Source organism: Hylobates moloch, unplaced genomic scaffold (assembly GCF_009828535.3).
Source record: "Hylobates moloch isolate HMO894 unplaced genomic scaffold, HMol_V3 SCAFFOLD_13, whole genome shotgun sequence".
Taxonomy (NCBI): Eukaryota; Metazoa; Chordata; class Mammalia; order Primates; family Hylobatidae; genus Hylobates; species Hylobates moloch.
This window is the reverse complement of record NW_026652288.1, coordinates 42161559-42183557: the sequence shown is the minus strand read 5'-3', so window position 1 is coordinate 42183557 and position 21999 is coordinate 42161559. Positions and strand designations below refer to the sequence as shown.

At 41.2% G+C, this 21999-nt stretch overlaps 1 protein-coding gene across 3 annotated transcripts in view; it reads right to left on the bottom strand.

Annotated features, from left to right (window-relative positions):
• Positions 1-21999, bottom strand: part of PPM1H (protein phosphatase, Mg2+/Mn2+ dependent 1H) — a 290772-nt gene that overhangs the window by 191210 nt on the left and 77563 nt on the right. For all 3 annotated transcript variants that reach the window (XM_058426862.1, XM_032173171.2, XM_032173172.2), the window contains exon 2: positions 4548-4713. In XM_058426862.1, coding sequence (XP_058282845.1) covers positions 4548-4713 — 166 coding nt within the window. The remainder of the gene's footprint in view (positions 1-4547; positions 4714-21999) is intronic.

Here is a 21999-nt window from a genome sequence, read left to right as displayed (position 1 = left end):
GTCCACTTTTCCCATCCTTATCTTTCTTATCACTGTGTGGCCCATGCCATAGATACCTTCCCTCTTCACAGTACCCCTCTCTTCTTGGAGCTTCTAGAACCCCACTGTCATCATGTTTCCATTACACACTTTTATACCTTCTGTGTCACCCAAGCCACTTCTATGGCTTCAGCTATAATTTTCAATCTTCTAACTCCTTAAATCTAAGCCTCTTTAGGCTTGTGCATGAGCTCCAAACTCTTATTTCTAATTTCCTACAAAACACTTTCACCTGGAAAGGTAGAATCAGAATCAGTATACTCAAAACGCAAGTCATCATCTCTGCCCATCCCCTTACCATCCAATGGTCCACTTTTCAATGACCAGCACCTAGTGGCTGAGCCTGGTATCTTCATCTTCTCCCTGTTCCAAGCAGTTGGTCATCTGCTCACCTTAACTGTATCTCTCATTTAATCTCTTCTGAGCCTGTCCCTTGCACTGATCAGTGCCTTATTTTAAGCCATTATCATTTCTCACCCATATTTCTGCACGAGCCTCCTAACTAGCATCCAAGCCTCTAGGTTTGGACTCCTGGCCTTCCCAAGTCAGCCTTCCCACTGCCATCACTGTCTTGAGTCATCTTGCCCTTGTCTAAAATACTTTGGTAAAAATCCCAGCTTATTATGGTGTATGATGACCCTTGTGATGCCTGCTTACTCTTCCTGTCTTGCCAACCCTCCAAGAGACCACATATTTTCCAAAACACTGGAAGACATGCCTCATGTGCTCTCATGCCAACCTGTCTTTGCCTATACATGTTCCTTCTATAAGAAACCCCCATTTCTTTTGTTTGCTTGCTTCACTCCTATTCACTTTCCAAGATCCCAGCTCAAATGTCAATTTCTCAAGGAAGGCTTTCCTAACCTTACCCATCCCCTTCTCCTTGGTTGTTCTCCAAATCATCAGTGACCAATCTGAGTCAGACTTCCCTACAAACTGGGCTTTTCATCTGCCTCTGAAAACTCACTCCATTGTAGTACCACTGCCAGTGACTCTCCCCGCTCGACTCAGCACTAGGAGGATGGGAACTATGTTGTGTTTTATCTCCTTATCCCAAAGCTCAGCATGCAGACTCAGAGTTCAATATATTCAGTGGGTGAAGGAACAGGAAGGGTGGGTACAATCCGCTTTACTTGTCTCTGCAGATGTTTTCTTGCCCTGAGCCCTGTACTCTCACCATCCTTTCCTAGGTGCTACCATATTTGAGTTTTACTGTTAAGGGAATGTCTACTAGATGGGAAAAATCACTGGCCTCTTTTAACCAGTGTGTCCAGTGTCCTCTGCTAGTAAATTACAGAAGTGGAAGCCAAAGTCTTGACAGTGACCTTCAACGTCCTTCCCAACTGGCTCACTCCACTCCTATGACTTTTCTGACAACATTTCCTGCAATCCAGGCTTTACAATATTTCTGCTCCAACCACACAGACCTCCTTCCTAAACCTTGAGAACATAGGGCCGGTTCCCGCCTTGGGGTCTTTCAGTTGTCCAGAACAATAAATGCTCTTCCTTCAAATAGCTGCAATTTCAGATCTTTGCCCAAATGTCACCTTCTCAGTGATGCCTTCTTTAACTACCCCTGGGACCCTCAGACTTCCTATATTGTGGGTTCCCCACTTGGTTTTGTATCTCCATAGCGTCTGTCATCTGGCACACTATATTTGTCTCCCTCTACGAATGGAAGCTCCCTCTGAGTAGGGATTTTGTCTATTTCATTCCCTGCCAAATCTCCAGCATCCAGTTCTCAGTACATAGCAGGTGCTCAGTGATTGATCTTCCACACTAGGTAATGGTTTTCAAGTTTTTAAAAAGCAGCACAAACAAAAACAACAAAACAGACAATCCAATTTTTTAAATGGGCAAAGGACTTGAATAGGCATTTCTCTGAAGAACATATACAAAGGTCCAACACACAATGAAAAAATGCTCAACATCACTAATCATTAGGGAAATGCAAACCAAAAGTACAGTGAAATACTACCTCACACCCATTAGAATGATTACTATTAAAAAAAAACAAAACAGAAAACAAGTGCTGGTGAAGACGTGGAGAAATAGGAAGCCCTCTCCATTGTTGGTAGGAATGTAAAATGGAGCAGCCACAGTGAAAAACTGTGGTAGTCCCTCAAAAAATTAAACAGAATTATCACATGATTCATCAAATCCTCCTCTAGATATATAGCCAGAAGAATTGAAAGCAGGGACTCAAAGAGATATTTGTTCACCTATGTTCACGACAGCATTATTCAGAATAGCTGAAAGGTAAAAAATTCTGGCTCACATTACAACATGGGTAAAACCTTGAGAACATTATGCTAAGTGAAATAAGCCAGGCACAAAAGGACAAATAGTATGTGATTCTACTTATGTGAGGTACCTGCAGTGGTCGACTCAGAGAGACAGGAAATAGAATGGTGGGCACCAAGGAAGGAAAGAATGGAGAGTTAGTGTTTAACGAATACAGAGTTTCAGTCTGAGAACCTGAAAAGGTTCTGGAGATGATGAAGGTGATGGTTGTACAAACATGTGAATATACATAATGCCACTGAATTACATGCCTAAAATTGGTAAATTTTATGTTATGTACATTTTACCACAATTGAAAAAAAGAAAAAGAAGCTCAATTCTTGTCTTAAACTCAGTAAGAAGCCTAATAGGTAAAGCAGACAGAAGTGAAGCTACCGTGGTCAGAGCAGGACTGGGGCACCAGGGTGTCTCCACTCTGCTGGCCCCTTGCTCTTGGAGGACGGACCCCACAAATACTGGGAACCACCACAGGGGGGGCCACAGCTCCATCCCAAAGTGCTTATGCACCAGTTTCACTGTTCTTAAGGACAAGAAGTTAAAAAGTCACCCCAGCTCCATTTCTAGAAGGAACTTAGGAAAAAGGAAAAATGCCATCACCAACTGGCCTTGGGCCATATGTCAACACTGACTGATTTTTACAGAGATCACTTTATATTCCAGGGGCAGGGGGAAAATATCAGTGGAAAGAGCAACACTAAGTCACTGGTGCCCGTATTCAATAATCATGAACACCTCACACTTTCCGAGCCCTTTCCCATAATAACAATCCTGTCGAGTAGGTAGGAAAGGAATTGTGTAATCTCCAATTCACAAGCGAAGAAACATACAAAGTTCACTCATAGAGAAAAACGAAGTGGGACTGACCTCAGGATAATAATCACTAATGCTTATTACAGATTTATTAAGACACGTGCTCAACATTTTCCACGGACTATTGGAGTTCATATTTCCAATCAGCCTCCTTCTACCATTTGGTAGTTACTGTTGTTATTCCTTTCTATTTTATTTATTTATTTATATTTTATTTATTTATTTATTTATTTATTTTATTTTATTTTATTTTTTTTGAGACAGAGTCTCGCTCTGTCACCCAGGCTGGAGTGCAGTGGCGTGATCTCAGCTCACTGCAAACTCTGCCTCCTGGGTTCACGCCATTCTCCTGCCTCAGCCTCCTGAGTAGCTGGGACTACAGGCGCCCGCCACCATGCCCGGCTAATTTTTTGTATTTTTAGTAGAGATGGGGTGTCACTGTGTTAGCCAGGATGGTCTCCATCTCCTGACCTTGTGATCTGCCCACCTTGGCCTCCCAAAGTGCTGGGATTACAGGCATGAGCCACCACGCCCAGCTGCAACGAGACACTATTTCTAAAACTAAGAAAAGATTCCTAGATCTTTTAAAATCCTATGAAAATTTTTACACAAAAATATCCTCAAGACGATCAGAATGAATAGTCACATTTGGATCAGTCCATTCTGTGTCTCCTGATTTTCCCAGGAAACATCTCTCTCTAAAGCACATCATCTGCTGGCAGACAGAGTGTCGATGATTTCCCCATCCTTTGCTGAGAGCTTCTTCAGAGCTTTCTGAGAATATGACTGCTTTATTCCCCAGAAACTGGAGACAGGAGAAATATTTTGTGGTTTTTCAACAGTGTTCAGTCTGCAAGGCCACCCCATGGGCTGCAAGAGTTTTGGGCCAATTGAAATAGATATTTATTTGGAAGAACATCAGGCACGGGCTGCAAATGGACAACTATCATGGGCAGGCAAGGAGGAGAAAGGGGCAGAGTCACGGCAGGGCTCAAAGCAACAGCCAGTTACTTCCACTCCTCATGAGAGGCTTTCGGACTATTTCCTTACAAAGACCTAGAAGTGGCTCCTTTGAAACCATCAAACATTTTGTGTGTGTGTGTGTGTGTGTGTGTGTGTGTGTGTATCAATTATTGCAACAAGAGTTAGATACATGTGATGTGGGTGTTTCATTTACTTTGTGTTAAAAACCTAACCACAAGCTGGTCATACATGTGTCGCCTTCAGCTTGGTACGTGTGATGCCATGACGATAGGCCCGCCACCCCACTAACTCTGGGGACACTGCTTTCTCACTTCCATTCCAGACTTAGGTGAAGCCCTAGTGTCTTCCAGTGGGACCAAAGTGTGTGCCATTCTTCTCACCTGAAAACCAAGGATCAAGAAGGGTCTTACCGAGTTCTCCTTCAGCTGCAGCCCTTCCCCATTGGGAAGGGAGGACCGTCTCTTGGATGAGTTCCTGTTTGGGGTTGAGGTCATGGCCCCTGCCTTCTTCTTCACAGTGAGCACCTCACAGCTGGCTTGGTCTTCATTGTGTGTGCTCTTCCCGGCATTGATAACCCTGGAGAAGAAGCCGGAAAAGCTGGTCAGACAGACAGATAAAGCTGAGGGCACAGTCCCTTGTCAAGGGTCGCCAAGACAGTCTCTACAACTGGCCCAGAACTACAGCCCTCTTAATGCAAAGAACATTATGGTCTCAGTATTTTATGTTCCCAAATAAATGAAAAATTTTTTAATGGCATTATGTTAGCACCCATTAAAATATTTACCAAAGAAGTTGTTTTGAGACCTGTTCACCCACAAGTGTCTGATAGATGTGGTCAACTACACTAATCCATTTTAGTGAAAACACATGAGGCAATCACTCTTTCAGGTTAAGGAACCCGAATGTTTCAGCAATTACAATGAAGACAGATAATCTGGCTCAGGGAATTCTGTTTCACTTCTCCAAGTGATAAACAGCAAAACCACCATCAATCTTATCAAGGTACATGGCAGTAATTTACAGCATGTCGTAAAAATCCAAGAGAACAGAGAAAGATATTTCACTACTGCCATACCCATGTTTGCTTTACACAAAGGCAAGCAAATGGATCAAAGGTTTACTCTTTTAAAACTATTTTTAACTCTTTGTCTTTTTTCATATAGAATAATACTCATCACACTGGGCTATAAGCACTCTGATTTGGACACCAAGACACATAATAAGGCATGTTGACACTGCTTTGCTCGAATTACTAGATGTTTTAAGCACAGAAATGCTTCAGGAAAACATGCTGCATCATTCATGCACCTTTTTCTCTATCAAATGACTATAGACTCAACTCTTGGGTTTCCACACCGCTTTCTTCTTAAGTAATTAAGCAGCAGCTAAAACAGATTTCCTTAAAGAGTTCCCCTTGATCTGCCACTGGCTGTGTTTCCTTTCTAAAGCTTCAATAGTGTCACAGTCCTGACAGAGTGAGTGTGGAGTTTATGGAACTCAGTAGTAAGGAAAGAAAAGGTGTTTGTTTTTTCTTTTTAAGGTAAGCTAAATAAAAATTCGCTCTATAAGTGTGGTGTGTACACTGCTCTATTGATTGAGTTAAATAGCCTAACAGTTAAAAATCATTATTTTCAAATGACTTTTTAAAAACCTTTCCATGCTACAATAATTAATAGGCTCAGAGTAAATTGCAAAAATAGTACAGAGTCCCATGTAGCTTTTGACCAATTCCCCAAACAGTAACATCTTATATAAGACAGTACAATATCAAACTGAGAAAATGACATTGATACAATACTCTCACCCAGACTCCTGACCTTATTCAAATTTCACCAGTTCTTACATCAAATAGCTTTTAGTACTAAAAATGGTATCAATTGCCATAAGCCAACACACACATGCCACAACCAAATAGGAAATGGAAAGCAAATTGAGATTTGAGTGCCACAAGATGTAAGCGAGCGTGTTTCAAAGCACACTTCTGCCAAACTCTGGAACTCTATGGAGGTGTTTCAGACATTTTAACATTTTCTTCATTTTAAAAATGTATACATTTTTACAAATGCAATAATTTAAAAGTTCATTCCCATCTGTACATGTGATCAAATAAATGCAAGTTGACATATTTTGGGCAGCTTTAGCATATTAAGCCATCTATCTTTTCTCTTCAATCGACCATATCATTGATTGGAAGGAGATTTTTTTTAATTACTATTTGCAATTACTTATCTGAAAGTTCTAACAAAAAGATCGTATCAGTCATCTATTTCCTCAATTTCAAATTTCTGTATTAATAAAAAGGGCTTCGCTGGTCCTATCAGGTTTACTATGAATTTCAACTTTAGCATATTTTTATAAACAAAAGCCTATGTTTACTTATTTCACATATTACAGCATTTCCTAAGGTTGGTCTTTAAGTAGACTGTTGTACAAAGTTTGACAACTGTTGTCCTGGGGCTTGTGCAAGGAGGTGGGCATCCTTGCTGATCTGAGGTCAAATTGGCCTCGGGGGCTTATCACACACTCTCAGGGGCTGAGCAGTGGGGAAAGGGAGGATTCAATGAGTATTTTCTTGCCCCACCTTCAAGGAAAGGCATTTCCTCTCTCCTCTAAGGGAAGACATTTTCACATGGCTTAAGGATAAAATGTAAATATTAAGGACACAATGAGGCAACCTGCATGATGGTTAATCCTACCTCATTTACTGCCTGAGCTAAGCAACTTACCCGAAGCTCCACAGCCAGGAAGTGGCACAGCTGGGATTCAGAATGAGCCTGTCTTGACCCCTAACCCAACCTCTTCCTATTGTGCCCTGGGGACATCAGTCTGTGACAGGTTGAGCTGGACTGTGGGGAAGCATAGAATAAACAAATCAGGCAAGGTCTGGTCCAGGCCTGAGAGGGCGGGCCTTTCCCAGCATCTCTGGCTATTGGAGGAGTCTGGGAAAAGGCCCAGGAAAGAGGAAAGAACAGGTGGCTCAGATCTGTCTGTCCCTAGAGAAGCTCATGCTATCCAGGCCAAGTCACTAGGGGACCTGCTGCTGAAGCTCATAGTACAGAACATGCGTTCGTCTGGCACGTGCCTTTTACATCTCTCCTCAGAGAACCAAACCAGGCAGAGGAAGGAGGTCCAAAATACCACCTGCCTCCTCTCAGTCACTGCTGGTGACTTCCCAAGCAACATGTATGGGGTGGATTGTTTACTGGGTGATGTTATACCACCATGGGGTCCCAAATGAGCGCCTTCCCTGGGGAAAGCTCAAGTGGAGGTTCAGCTGGGAAAACCTGTTCATGACAACCATCCCTCCATACTGTCGTCCGTACAAGATCCTGGCTGCTATTTCCAGAACTTGGCATCACCCTGACCACTGGCACCTAATCATCTTGGGCTGTAGAAAGGTGTTTTTTCCTTTGGTTTTGTTTTTTGAACCAAAAAAGCATCGCTGATCTCCAATAGCTACATGCCAGGCTGACTCATCCACCACTGCCGTTTCCAACAGACAACAAAGCTACTATAATTACATAAATCACGAATCCCTGTCCCCTTAACGTGCTTAGTCTCCTGTCTTTCTCTGAGTGGTTATTAAACTCTAAAGTTGACCTAACTTCAGCAAGAGGTCTTAGACACTTCATTGCATGCATATGAGAAACCAGTGACCTGGATGACCATGACTGGCGCAAGGAAGGTCACACAGCTAAATGTGAACACACTTTTTAGTTCTGAGAGCTTTCTGCTTCAGCTCTCAGGTTGTTTTATTTTCCTATTGTGCATCTATTCTTGTCGGTGCCTGGTTCAGAGGTCTGTCCTGCAATGACTCAAACCCAGAGAACTGTGAAAGAACAATTACTGGTGCCCTTACTTTGCTGTTTCATTTGAACGTAGCTTATGAATAACACTAACGAAGTATCAGACAGTCAGAAATGTCAATCTAATGGGAAGATGGCGGTCCCACCTCTGTAAGCCTGTTTTGTCAGAAATCTGATTACCATTAAGATGATAAAATATTAATTTAAATATTAAATTTTAAATATCAATTTAAAGTCACTGTGTTTAAAAAAAAAAAAAGAATGCCACAACTCGTATCCCCTAGTTTATATTATTTCAACTCCCCTACTTCACACAGCTTTAGTAGAAAGGCCTCATTCTTCTCAATCTCATTTGGCGCTAACAAGTTTGACCAGTATCAAATATTTTATTTTGTACTTCAAAAGTAAATGCTTTGTTAACTGTATGTGAACAAAACCTTTAATTTTATAAAAAGGAATTGAGAAAAACTTTGTTTCACAAGCTGAGGAGCAGCACGCTGTTAACAGAGTCAACAGTTTCCTTTAAGTCAAGCAGGTGGACCAGGGGCCCCACTCCCTTGCTATATGCTCCAGCGTAAAGTCAGTACCACCTTGAGGTCAACAGGAAAGACGACTATACTATCTACATTCTTAGCCTAAACAATACTTACCCATGATGCTTATTTTGAAGGCTTTAAAAAAAATGCCGGTGGACCATGAAGCATCATACCTTTGGTCACATTATTTTCCAGTTTACAAAGAGGGAAAGTATTTTTCTGGAAATTAAACTGGAGGTAATAAGTCATGGTGGTTCTTAATAAAAACTATCTCCCTAGAATACAGCACATAGCAGGTGCTCAACAAATGTTTACTGAATGAATGAATCTGACAGAAATCAACTCCGCTACTTCCTAGATGTAGATAATAGTATCTCACATTTGTTGAGAACTATGTATGATCCAGAGACTGCTGTTAGTATTTTGTAGAAAGTAATTAACTCATTTCATCCTCTTGTCAACTCTATAAGGTAGCTGCCACTGTTACTGCCTTTTTAAACGAAGTCACAGCTAGTGACTGGCAGAGTAGTTTGGTCAAGTTACTTAACTTTTGCAAATCTCAGTTCCTTAGCTGTACTTCATGGATTAAATTCTATGACTTACTAAGATTGTGTGTGTGTGCGTGTGTGTGTGTTGGGGAGGGGCGTTTTAGTCATCATAATTAAAGACATGGGTAATTTTGAAGTTAGGTTTAAATTCAAGTAGGAAAAATGTTAGAAGTTGAAGGGGAAGCATAGCTACTGTCTCCTCAATATGGAAAGTTTATACCCAGTTTATTCAACTCTTAGAAGAACAACAAGACACATCTGCCCTGGGAGAGAGACATGGTAAAGTTAAATTTATTTATGTACTGCTTTAACCGACCAGCCTACCTTCAATTTAACCAAAACCCCTAAGATTTTTCCCCTTGTAAAAATAGGTAAACACAGAGCTTTACAAACTTGAAAGTAAAAAATCCTGTATGTGTATCAGATACACCTTGAAATTATTACTTAAATCTCAAGCATGAACATGCATGAGATCGTAGCAATAGCAGAATCTACTTAGAAGAGCAAACAATTCATTCTGTGTTACCATGATACACACACTTGGAATACTCATTTTTCTTCTATTTGTGAAATACTCTAATCAATTTATTTTGTAATCACCACCTCAATTTCAGCAGAAAAGTCTTGCTTTTACATGACTGTTAAATTGTCAAGTGATCTGCCTTCTCACCTTATAAACCTGACTTCAAGGACACTCCTTTGATGACATGACACTTAGAAAACATCCCTATCGCTAAACACAGACAAAGTAAGTACCTCAAGTATTCTCACATAGTGGTCCTGTCACAAAGGCCACTGGCCCCAGAACAGTTTTCAACAGATTTACAGAAGATAGCCAATCAACAAAGGACAGATTAGACATTTTTGAAGGTTGCCCATGTGGCACGTATGGTGCTAAATACTTCACAGGTGGCAAAGTCACTCAACACCAACTCCCTCTCCCTCCCCACCATGAGGCACTCGGCATAGTGCAGAAGGCAGACACAGGGACAATGGTCGGAGACAACTGATTCAAACTTGGTCTCTGTTAATTACTATCTCCAGCTATGTGTTCTTGGGCAAGGTACTTCTTTCCCCTAAAATAAGAATAGTCACTTCCCATCAGAAAAGAGTTACGAGAATTAAATGCTCTAGCATGAAAAGTATTCGATGAGTGTCTGGTACATAGTAAGCACTCAAAATATGTTATTTAATCATAATACACCAAATGCAAAGCTAGCTGCCTCTTCTGTCAGGACCCAAGGATGTTATCCAGCCATGCGAGTTAGAGGAGCGTCTCCTCCTTTCTACGCCTTTCCATCAGCATCCCTCTGCCTCCCTCAGGAACACATGGCCAGACATCCAGAGCCTTCGGGGACAAGGCATGACGCTTCCCAGAACAGGGACCTCCTCTGAGCCCTCTTCTCAAGCCACACGCTCTGTACACAGGAGAGTATCCACATGGTTCTGAACATGCTGCTTCCAGATTCCCACCCAGATCTGCCCACCCACATCAGCTCTGGGCCCCCAGGCTCCTGGACTCAGAAGCACAGGTCTCAGGACCACAGAAAAAGGCCAAATAGAGAATCTTGTGTTGTGGTTATTGTTGTCTTGCTTTGTTTTCAAGGAAGTATCAAGGCCTTGACAGTTTAGGCTAAAAAGTTTACACTAAGTGTTCATACTGGTTAGCAGACAGTATTGACAAATGTTTAAGGGCAGGTGTCTCCTGAGGGCCATCAGGTGAAGTGAGATTTATATATAACAAGGAGGTAGACAGTAAAATACAGTGTGTGTGTTGGGGGGGGGATAAGTAACTTATGGAAGACCAAATAAAGCTATCAATTATGAAAATTCTCTTTTCCAGGTGACCTCTTGGGCAACGTCTCATGTGGTTCTCTCAAGTGGTTACTGGCCACACAGATGGGCTGGAAAATAAGGACGACTTAATTCCTAGCTGCAGTAATAACCTCTTATTTCTGGGGTACTGAGAAACCACAGCTCTGACCAGGAACCTAAGCATTTGGTAACAGCCATCAGCAAATCCAGCTGGATGGCCAGTCAAAACATCCATCAAGAATAACAGCTTCTCCCAGAGGGTTTCACCTGGCTCTAGCTGGCAGGGGGACAGGAGATCATCTCAGCCTGTTCACAATCCATGACCAGGGAGAAGAAAGGATGGTATAAAATGAATTTGCTGTGGTGTTTGGTTTTCACGTTTTTGAAGGTGGCTAAGTAACATCTTATGACTTGTGTGGTAGTGTGGCTGGGCAGTCTAAGTGCCATCTTGTGGAGGAAGCCGCATGTAAAGGCAGAATAAACACAGGCTAGGAAGAGGTCCTTCTGTACCCCCACAACCTTAGACCTTCTGGCTCCCAGGCTCTGTCTGTGGCTAAGAGCAGTGACCAACAACGGGTTGCAAACTGGGGTCTCAAGGGCCACATTCAGCCCACAATCAGATTGGTATTTTAAAATTTTTGTCCACAAAGTGTTCATTAAAAGGTAAATTAGTTGCCAATATTTTAAAATTGGGATATTTATATTAAAATCTTAATTTTCCAATTTCTTTTGAAAATTAATACATCCAGCTACACACGTCACAATCTTGAGTGACTATAATCAGCTGGACCTGAGGAGAGGCTGCCCCCCACGAGATAGGACATGTCCTTGCTAGTTTACCCCAGATCTTACTCTGTCCACTTTTGTCATTGAAGTGACCAGCCTGGCCTCATGGGCATTTGAATCTGTAACCTTGCAGTTAGATCTCTGTGACTTTATGAGTAAATCCAAAAAAAAAATACATAGTATTTGTTGATGAAAATAATTTTAAAAATATTTATTGTGTAATCATAGGGATAAGTCAAAATGGCAAGGAGATGCTTTCTACTCTCAAGGAGCCTATAGTCATTTATGTTAGTTTTAGTCCTTCTGGGTTTCTGACACAAAATACCACTCATTGTTGTAATCCCAGCACTTTGGGAGGCCAAAGCAGGAGGATCATTTGAGGCCAGGAGTTTGAGACCAGCCTGGTCAACATGGTGTGAGCCTGTTTCTACAAAAAAAAAAAAAAAAAAAAACACCCAATGTGGTGGCATGTGCCTGTAGTCCCAGGTACTTGAGAGGCTGAGGTGAAAGGACTGCTTGAGCCTAGGAGAAGTTGGATGCTGCAGTGAGCTATGATTGTGCCACCGTACTCTAGTCTGGATGATAGAATGAGACCGTGTCTCTCTAGAGAGACACAGAGAGAGAGAGATAGAGAGAGAGAGATAGAGAGAGGAAGAAATAAAAAAACAAAACAAAACAAAAACAAAAACACACACACACACCATAAACTGGGTAGCTTGTAAATTTCTCACAGTTTTGGAGGCTGAGAAATCCAAGTTCAAGATATCAGCAAGTTTTTGTGTCTGGTGAGGGCCCCTTTTCTGGTTCATAGACGGTTGTGTTCTCACTGTGACCTCACATGGCAGAAAAGACAAAGCAGCTCTCTGGGGCCTCTTTTCTAAAAGCACTAATCCCATTCATGAGAGCTCCATCTTCATGACCTAAACAATTTCGAAAGGCCCCCACCTCCAAAAACCATCACACCGCGGGTAAGGATTTCAACATATGAATTGGGGGTGGGGGATGCACACATTTAGTCCACTGGCCCTTCTCAGAAAAACTACAATTTGCTTGAATTAATGCCATACTCAAGGCCTATGTCGCAAGGCATCTGAGAACACAGGGGAGACAAGTCAACAAAAGAAGAGTCGGGGGAAGTATCACAGATGAAGAGGCATCTGAGCTCAGTGTTATGGAATGAAGGAAATCAACACTCAGAGAAAAGGTAAGGAAAGGCTCTCCTGGCAGAGGAACAGCCTATGAAAACAGAAGGTCTTGTGAAGTTTATAAAGAGGTGTAGGGTGTGACCTAAGTATTGGCTTGGTGAGGGAGCTACATCAGAACTAGACCACGAAATTCTATAGGAGCTTTATTCTATGCGGCCTATAACCAATGGCAGAAATCTAAGACTGTTTAAACTAGGGACTGCTATGATCACAGTTACTTTAGAAAAAGAACACTTGTGGCTTAGTAAAAAATGGGTTCTAGAGGACAAATGACAAAGGAAGAACTCAGGCAGGGTCTCTTACAATAGTGCTAGTGACAAAGAGGTTGTGAACCAAACAATGGCTCTCGGTGGAAGGGAAGAGAGGGGGCGAATGAACCGAGAAGTCCCATGAAACCTGGTGGACATGGGTTATGGAGAAGAGAGAAGAGGATGAATCCCATGTTTCCAAAATGGCAGAGTGAGGAGAATGAGGTGCCACTGATAATGAAGGGAGGTGAGAAGGTGAAACAAGTCTTGGTGGTGGGGAGTTCTGAGGGGTCAGATAATGCAATTGGTTTTAGGTCAGTGAACAGAGAGTTCAAGGTACCAGAAATTTCGAAGTCAGTAGCTGCCAAGTTCAACTTAAACAATGGCTGGCAAACTATTGCCCATGGGCCAAAGCTGGACACTGCTTGTTTTTACACAGCCTGCAAGTTAAGAATGATTTTTATATTTTAAGTAGTTGGGGGGAAAAAAGAATATTTCATGTCAACATTACGTAAAATTCAAATTTCAGTTTTGCTGCAACACAGCCACATTCATTCATTTACATATTGTCTCTTGTGGTTTTCATACCATAATGGCAGAGTTATTAGTAGTTGCAACAGGGACTATTTGGCTCACAAATATTTACTATTTGGGTCTTTACAGAAAACGTGTACTGACCCCTGAACTTATTAGGTTGAATTATCTGAAATTGTTTTAGCAGATCAAAAACAGTTGAATACTGATGATTTCACATGGTTACACGTAATACATAGGTGAAGCAAAAGAGAGTGATACAGGTTTGGGTAGAACTTAACATGCATTTTGGCATTATTAGTAACATTAGCTGTGGATATACTTTGCTTTACCATTTGGAGGCCATCACTAACTTCTATCCCCTTCACCAATATAATTAGATAACTGAGAATGAAAAAACAAACAATAAAGATCAAAAGAAGATATAATGTTGCCGCATAGATTTCCCCACATAAATATCAGCGTTTGCTTCTTCATATTGGTTGTTTAGAAATGAACATTTAACATAGTAAAAATGAAAATCAGAAAGTCATCTTCGTGTATTTCCTTTCAATAATCCTCTGGGTCCCCTTGGCAAAACCATTAATACCACCAATGTCCAACTTCCTTATTTAAATAAGGAAGTCTGTGCTCTGTCAGATGCTGGAACAATTCCCGTACAAGGCCCCAGTGCTGCTCTGTTGGACCCAAGTGAAATCAAAATAAAGGCCAATCCAAATAAGATTGAAGTGTTGAAGTTTTGCATAAAATAAAGCAGAAAAATGCTTTTTGCAGGTTTAGAACAATATTATTTGTATAGAGCTATTTGCATCTGTTGGTGATTAAGGGAAAAAAAGCAAAGTTCTGCTTTTCTAAAGATCAGATTTGTTTTATTTACCAGCTATATCAGTACTATCAGCAATGTGAGAAATTTTTTTAAACAAAAAATTTTTTTGAAAGTCAGTTTCAAATGTGTAATTTAAACAAAATTTTTTTTGAAAGTCAGTTTCAAATGTGTAATTTAAAAACCCAAACTTTAAAAAGCCTGAAACTAATAAAACATGAAACCAAAAGACAGAAGTATTCTAATCTCAACAGACTTCAAATAAAACATATACATTTTTAATTGACAGGTCCTCAAAAATCCCAGACACCACCTAGGCTTTCTTCTTGTTGCTGGATAAAGAAAGAAAGTATTGGACTATCTAGACCTCTGGTATTTTCCTTTTAAACCTTAAAGTAACACAAGAGGAATAAAGTTATACAGAAGGGGACTGTTATGTAGTAAGGAGGGTTTTACACCCTAACTTGGGAGTTATCTTTAAAGAGGTGCTATCCACCTTCACATAGGAGGCCACTCCACCTAAACACACAGCAGAGCAGGAAACATGGGAGGGGCAGGTAGACAGGTTTTTCTCTGCTAGAAATTCGAGACGCAGTCTCATATAGCTTTTAAGAGCAGAGAGACTCTGGAACCAGATTCCCTAGGTTTGAATCCTGGATCCGCAAGTAGGTAACTGCATGACTTTTGGCAAGTTATTTCCCTGTGCCTCAGTTTCTCATAAGATGGGGATAATGAACAGTATTTTTCTCATATGGTAGCTGTCTGACTGTTGTAAAAAAAAGAAATGTTAAAAGTGTTTCATAGGCTGGGCATGGTGGCTCATGCTTGTAATTCCAGCACTTTGGGAGGCTGAGGCAGGCGGATCGCTTGAGGTCAGGAGTTTGAGACCAGTCTGACCAACATGGTGAAACCCTGTCTCTACTAAAAATACAAAAATTAACCGAGCGTGGTGGTGAGTGCCTATAGTCCCAGCTACTTGGGAGGCTGAGGCACGAGAATTGCTTGAACCCGAGAGGTGGAGGATGCAGTGAACCGAGATGGCGCCACTGCACTCCAGCCTAGGCAACAGAGGGAGAATCTGTCTCAAAAAACAAAAACAAACAAACAAAAAAACAAGTATTTTATACTTAACAACTTAATGCTTTTAACTGTAAACATGAGAAAGGTGTTGTTAGTATCCTCATTTTATTGGCCCCATCAATGTCATATGCATGATGATTTATTTAGGTAAATGTCCTAGGTGAGCCATTCTGATATCTTCTTATAGCAACTGAGGTTTCACATTATGTACTGTGCTCACACATATGATAATCTTGCAATTAGTTGCACAACAGACTATAAATAAAACACAGGTAACACAAGAAGGAATTGTGACATGTCACATGGTTTCAGTACTTCAGTATATTTTTTCCAAGGCAAGCACAGTATTACTGCAAATGTACATTAAAAGTGATAATTAATTTTCCCCTTACTACTTCCGTCTTTTTTAAAAAGTACTTTTTGAGAAAAGTATTTTAACTGAAAACAATTTGCTTTGAAAAATCTTTACTCTAGTGTTAATTAACCTGCAGAGCAAGTTTGTTTCCAGATTAAAGACTGAACAATACATCAAGTGGCCCTTTGAAAACTAGTTGATATCTGATCAAATATTTTTACCTTTGTCCCCAGACCCAGGGCAAAGCTCAGTTAACAATCCAAGTCTCCCTAATTTACAAGGGAAAGAACATGCTAATTTAGCCCTTGAGGTCTCAGAATAACCAATCTGAGTTTCATTTTAGGCAAACTGATTTCTCTACCCTAAGAAAGCTAGAAGGTACAGTAAGACTTTGCTATGGCCTTTGTCAGCCTTAAATAATGAGATTCAGAAATTATGACTAAGCATCGAGCTTATTCCAGCGCAGTGCAAAGCTTAAGAACAGCCACCTGGGCAGCACACACTCCAAATGGATGGGGTTGGTGTTCCAAAGTGGGGAAGCTAAGGTTTCACTTATATAGGCAGAAACAGTTTCAGCAGGGTTCAGCACTTTCTGTACAAAGCCAGTGTGTAACATTACAGCGATTTGCTTAGTATGGATTGCTACATTCCAAGGAAGATTGCTTTAGCATTCCTAAGAAATAATGTTCTGAGGGGCAAGGGGGGCGTCTTATCTCTGATGCTGCTTCTTCATTGCTAATCATTTACAGGAAAAGGCAGAAATTGCAACCGCATGCTACATGATTCAGGCTACATGGCCACATTCCTCTCAAGGCTCAAGATAACTTAAATTTCCAACAGCTTTAAGTTTGTATTATTTAATTTCACACTTTGAAGGAGACAAATGCGCTGAATGTAAGCTATTTTAAATTAGATGCTTAATACCATCCTTAAATAAAAAGGACAAGGTGGACTACAAATATATTTCAATTAGTCAAGGGTAGATGTGTTCCAAAATGTTGTGTGTTTATTTCAGTTGTGTTTTCCCTATCTCAAATCACATAGCATGGAGTAGGCACTCAATAAATGTTAACTGAATGAATAAACAAATTAACTCATTTTGCCATAACACCCCATGGGAGAGAGACTAGAATAATGAAGGTGTTCTAAGCCTGCCCATATATTTCTTAAAGCTTAACAATATTTGGAGTTTCTCCTCATTTGATTTCTACATTCCATAGAAAAAAATTAATTACAAGCACTTCTACTAGGAAATGAGCTTGGGAGTAGGATATGTTAAAGTGACCCCTAAACATTCTCCAGCAAAGAAGTGGCTGATAGATGTCAGAGCCTAGGGTACCTCTTCAACCAAATTCCACCTCTGGCTTCTGCCTTATAAATAAGTTCTCACCCTATTAACAGTTATAGCCGACCAAGAAGGCCCTGGAGGGCCAGGATGGCTCTTTCACAACATCAAAAGACTGCTGCAAAGGAGGGACATTCCAAAGGTCTAAGCAGGACCTGGAAGTAGCAGAAAGGCAATTCTGACACCATCGGTTTGAAGCTACCCAGCCATGCAATGAGTTACCTCAAAAAATAGAATTCCCTTTACTGGAAATGTCCAAAAGCTGGCTTATGACCTCCCAGGGATACTCTGAGGGTCTCTGCATGGAATGGGAAGTTCCTAAGGCTTCTTTTCCAGCTGTTGAGCCTATACCTCCATCCTCTTCTTGCCTCCATCTATAGTTAATATAAAATCTATACTTCTTTCAGAGCTAAAATTTACATGGAACATAGTTTTAGAAAAGTGGAGTGGTACTTCTTGCTGAGGCAATTCTCTCACACCTGGTAGACCATATTTGAGGTATGGCAAGTCTCCGTAAAAATGGAAATTTCATTGACTTGACTTCCTATCCCCAACTAGACCTTTAATACGGGCGTACAAGGGAACCTCAAGTGCTGCTGTTCCTTGGGGGCTGCAAATGTGGCTTGCTGTTCTTCCTCCTCAGACAACTTTCCCTGGGAGGTTCTCTCTATTCTCAAGGCTTCATTTAAGATCCAAACACTAAGCACTGCCAAAATCATGTCTACAGTACAGATCTCTGGGGTGGCTGGCCCGTGTTTCCAAATACCTTTAGAATACATGCATTTGCATGTTGCACAACATGGAAGCTGCCCAACCCTATATTCATTTCTCCTTCCTTCTGCTGTCTCCTTCCTGTCTCAAATACGATCCTCCTTCTGGTGTTCTTTGTCTTAGTGGACCAAGAATTCCAAGGAGCATCCTTGTCCTCCCAGCTTACTACCCTCCCTACATCTAGCTTCTCAGCCTGTGGGGCTAAGTCGTAACTATGACTTACATCCCCAATTCCATGCCTTGTTCAGGCCCTTGTCATATCCAGCAGGCACCAATATTTAAACCTCCTAACCTGTCGTCTCTTCTTGGTAAATCCTGCACAGCATGGCCAGACTGACCTTTCTCAACCGTGAATGTGGCCATGTCCCTCCCACGCTCAAATATCTCCAAATGGGCTCTGAAGATTTCAGGATAAAATTTAAACTTTTGGGCCAGGCGCGGTGGCTCATGCCTGTAATCCCAGTACTTTGGAAGGCCAAGGCAGGCGGATCATCTGAGGTCAGGAGAGTTCGAGACCAGCCTAGCCAACATGGCGAAACCGTCTGATTTAAAAAAAATACAAAAATTAGCTGGGCATGGTGGCAGGCACCTGTAGTCCCAGCTACTAAGGAGGCTGAGACAGGAGAATCTCTTGAACCCAGGAGGCAGAAGTTGCAGTGAGCCAAGATTGCGCCAGTGCACTCCAGCCTGGGCAACAGTGAGATTCCACCTCAAAAAAAAAATTTTTTTTTAACTTTTTAGCTTACCACATCAGTGTCTTCCTGACGGGCCCTCTGCATATCCTCAGCTTCCCCCATCTGGTCTCCTCACACCCCCTCATCCTTAGCCATAATAAACAGCTTGTGGTTTACAAAAAGCACCCAGTTGCTACATACCACGATTCCTTCTCACATGCCTTTTCCACCCCCTGCAATGACCTAACCTCCTCTTGTCTGACAAACATCCCTTGTCCTTCAGTATTCAGTTTGTTAAGGCTGTTTTGCATGCACTTTATTGTTCTTAAAGACTGCAGTGTAACCAGTAAGTAGCACAGTGCTCATAGTATGGAAATCACCAGAAACTTGGATTGGTATCTTGGCTCTGCCACTGGCTAGTTATGTGTCTTGGGGAGGTTAATGGGCTACTGTGTGGACTAAGAGAATGCATAAATGTAAAGTGCATACACTTGTCAGAGACATGTTTTTATCTGCCCAGACTCCCTTTCTCCTAGACATCACCTTTCCTTCCCACCCTCCTCCATCCCATTCATATGGTTTTTCCATGGCCAGAGGTGACTGGTCTAGGGATGGCCACCTGATCTCTGAGCTGAGCCAATTAGGGCCCTTCTATGAAAAATGAAAGAAAGAAAAAGGCAGCAGAAGGCAAGAGGGGGAAGAGAGGGAGAGACAAAGAGGAGAAGAGTACATATTTGTGAGAAGAGTACATATTGGAAATAGAATCTCAACAGAGTCCCTAATTCTAGGTGTTTCCGAGACCCATTTGTCTTTGTAATATCTGGGTAACCCCAATATTCTCTAATAAATTCCCCTTGAATGGCTGTCAATTGCAAGCTAGAGTATAGTAAGACCCAACTCTCAATACACCCTCACTATACTATCATTATTAAACTGTAAGCGCCTTGAAGGTAGGGGTAGAATCTTATTTAATTCCGTATTCTCAGAGATTAGCATCGTGCCTGATATACTGCAGGCAGTCAAATACCTACTAAATGAAAGGTTTGCTGACTTCAGAGGAGAAATTGTAATTCAGGGTTAAAACTTATATCACAAGCTCAAGGATCTCTACCTAACATCATGTGCTAAGAGGTAAAAGACAACAAGAAGTAGCAAATTTTTGCCAGTTATGACCAGAGCAAGCCAGTGAGGTAAACATCTGATAGCCACTAGTCAGGCATATTTAATCTTCTGAATTTCTTTGATTTATTATCAATTGAGTAAATCAAAGTTTATTTTAAGGATACAAAAAAAAAGCTGTTAAACTTACATAGATAACTATTACTGAAGCTTACCAAGAGTAGACAGTGAGCTGTTCAGAAATCTAGCAACTGAAAAAAAAAAATCATCACTCCCATGGCCTGGGATACGGAAGGACTCAGAAATTGTTGGAAATTCCACAGACTCAAAATGAGGTAACTGTTTACCTTCCTTATTGCATTTTAATCTAGAGATTAAAATAGATCTCATTGTTCCAGAATCCTGCCTATGGTAAGAAATAAGTTCTCAATGGCTGAGAATAAATTTTAATAGCGGAACCAGAAGCATAAGAGAGGAAATCAGGAGGACGAATTTTTCTTCATAAAAAGGACCATGAGGTTAATTTTCATTTCATTACATTTCTAAATTGCATATACTTTTGTATGCTGGTTGCAAAACATCCTTTCTGTATTGACATGAAGTATAAATTAATCAGTAAATACATAAAATTCTTACAGCCTACATTTTCAAAATAGTTCCTAACTCATTAATTTATTCCTAAAATAAGGTGCAAAAGTTCATTAATAAGATGACTAATAAATCTGATACATGAATTAACCAAAACCAACACCAAATCACCATTAGATTCAGGATTACCCGAAAATTTTATTAAACCACAACTTAATAAAACACAATACTAAATGACTACAAATGCAATCTAGGACACTTTCCACGGCAAGCTATATTTAGGATTCCAAGCTTTGTTGTGTAGAATGGTTCTCAGATTTTCATGTGCCTATGAGTCATCTGGAGGACTTCTTAAAACATCGTTTTTAGGGCCCCACTCTCTGAGATTCAAACTCAGCAGATCTAAGGTAGGATCTGAGCAAAGCTCCCAAGTGGCAGTGACACTTTGGGTTTACTGATGATGACTGAGTTGCACTGGCCTGGATGAATCATGGTCGTTTTGATTTCACCAAGCACTGGAATTCCCCTGCATCCTCAGCCTCATTCCACTGAGCTAGAGAATTGTACGTGATATACCCTTAGTTTATAATCCACTGGTGGTGGCTGGTACTACGAGAGTCAGAAGCTCAAGAGACTCCTAGAGATGGAAAGGGGATCCTAGTGAGGTATTGAATTATGGTAATAGGAACATAAACCTGGTGGGGTTGGGGGGCAGTCACTGGGAGTGGGACAAGGGGGACTAGGGACTAGGATAATGGGGACTCCCAAAAAAGTTGGGAACAAAAATACTGGCAGGTCATTAGCTGCAGGGGAAGGGAGTGGGAATAGTGGTGAATGAGAGACTACCTCACATGGAATTCCTGTTAGGAAATGGTTGGGAATAGAAAAGAAATGGTAACAGAGGGTGGGAGAGGGCAGGGGACACACAGGAAGCTTGTTTCCCAAGGCGGAAGTGGTTGCCGTACAAAGGGGTACAGGGCATCCGGATTGCTCGGCACATCCAACCTGGAAGGTGAATGACCATCTGGGACAACTCTTTTTATATCAAAGATAATGATACACTATCTAAATTATCGATTACAACACACTTTTACTAGAAAGAAAAAGGACTGAAATAACACTTGTAAATACTTGTGATTTAATTGCATATGTCTCAGTTGAGCCTCCCAACAACAAGATAGATAGGGAAGGTATTATCTGTCCCATTCTATAAAAACTGAATCCAGAAAGCTGATTGACCTGGGGTCAGATAGCTATTGGGTGGTAAAATCAGACTGATATCCCACCTGATTCCAAAGCCTATTCACCCACTACCCTATGCAGCAGAGAAAGGAAGCTGAGCAGCTCTCAGATCTAGAAGGAAAACGAAGGGTCCACTGGTATCATACAAGCCAAGTGTGAGGTTTTAAGAGGGAAAGGTGCCAGGTGCTAAGAAAAGTTCAAGTGCCCACTAGATATGGCAAAGAGGTTATCAGTGGCCACTGGTAAGGACTATAAAATTCAAAGTACTAAAATACTCTCCCCTCCCAGAGAAAGAAAAGTTTTAAGATGATAAAATGCACTAAGTCTGAGATGGAATGCATTCATTTCCAGGGAAGTATTTCACTTATCTGCTTCCTTTTTATGAAT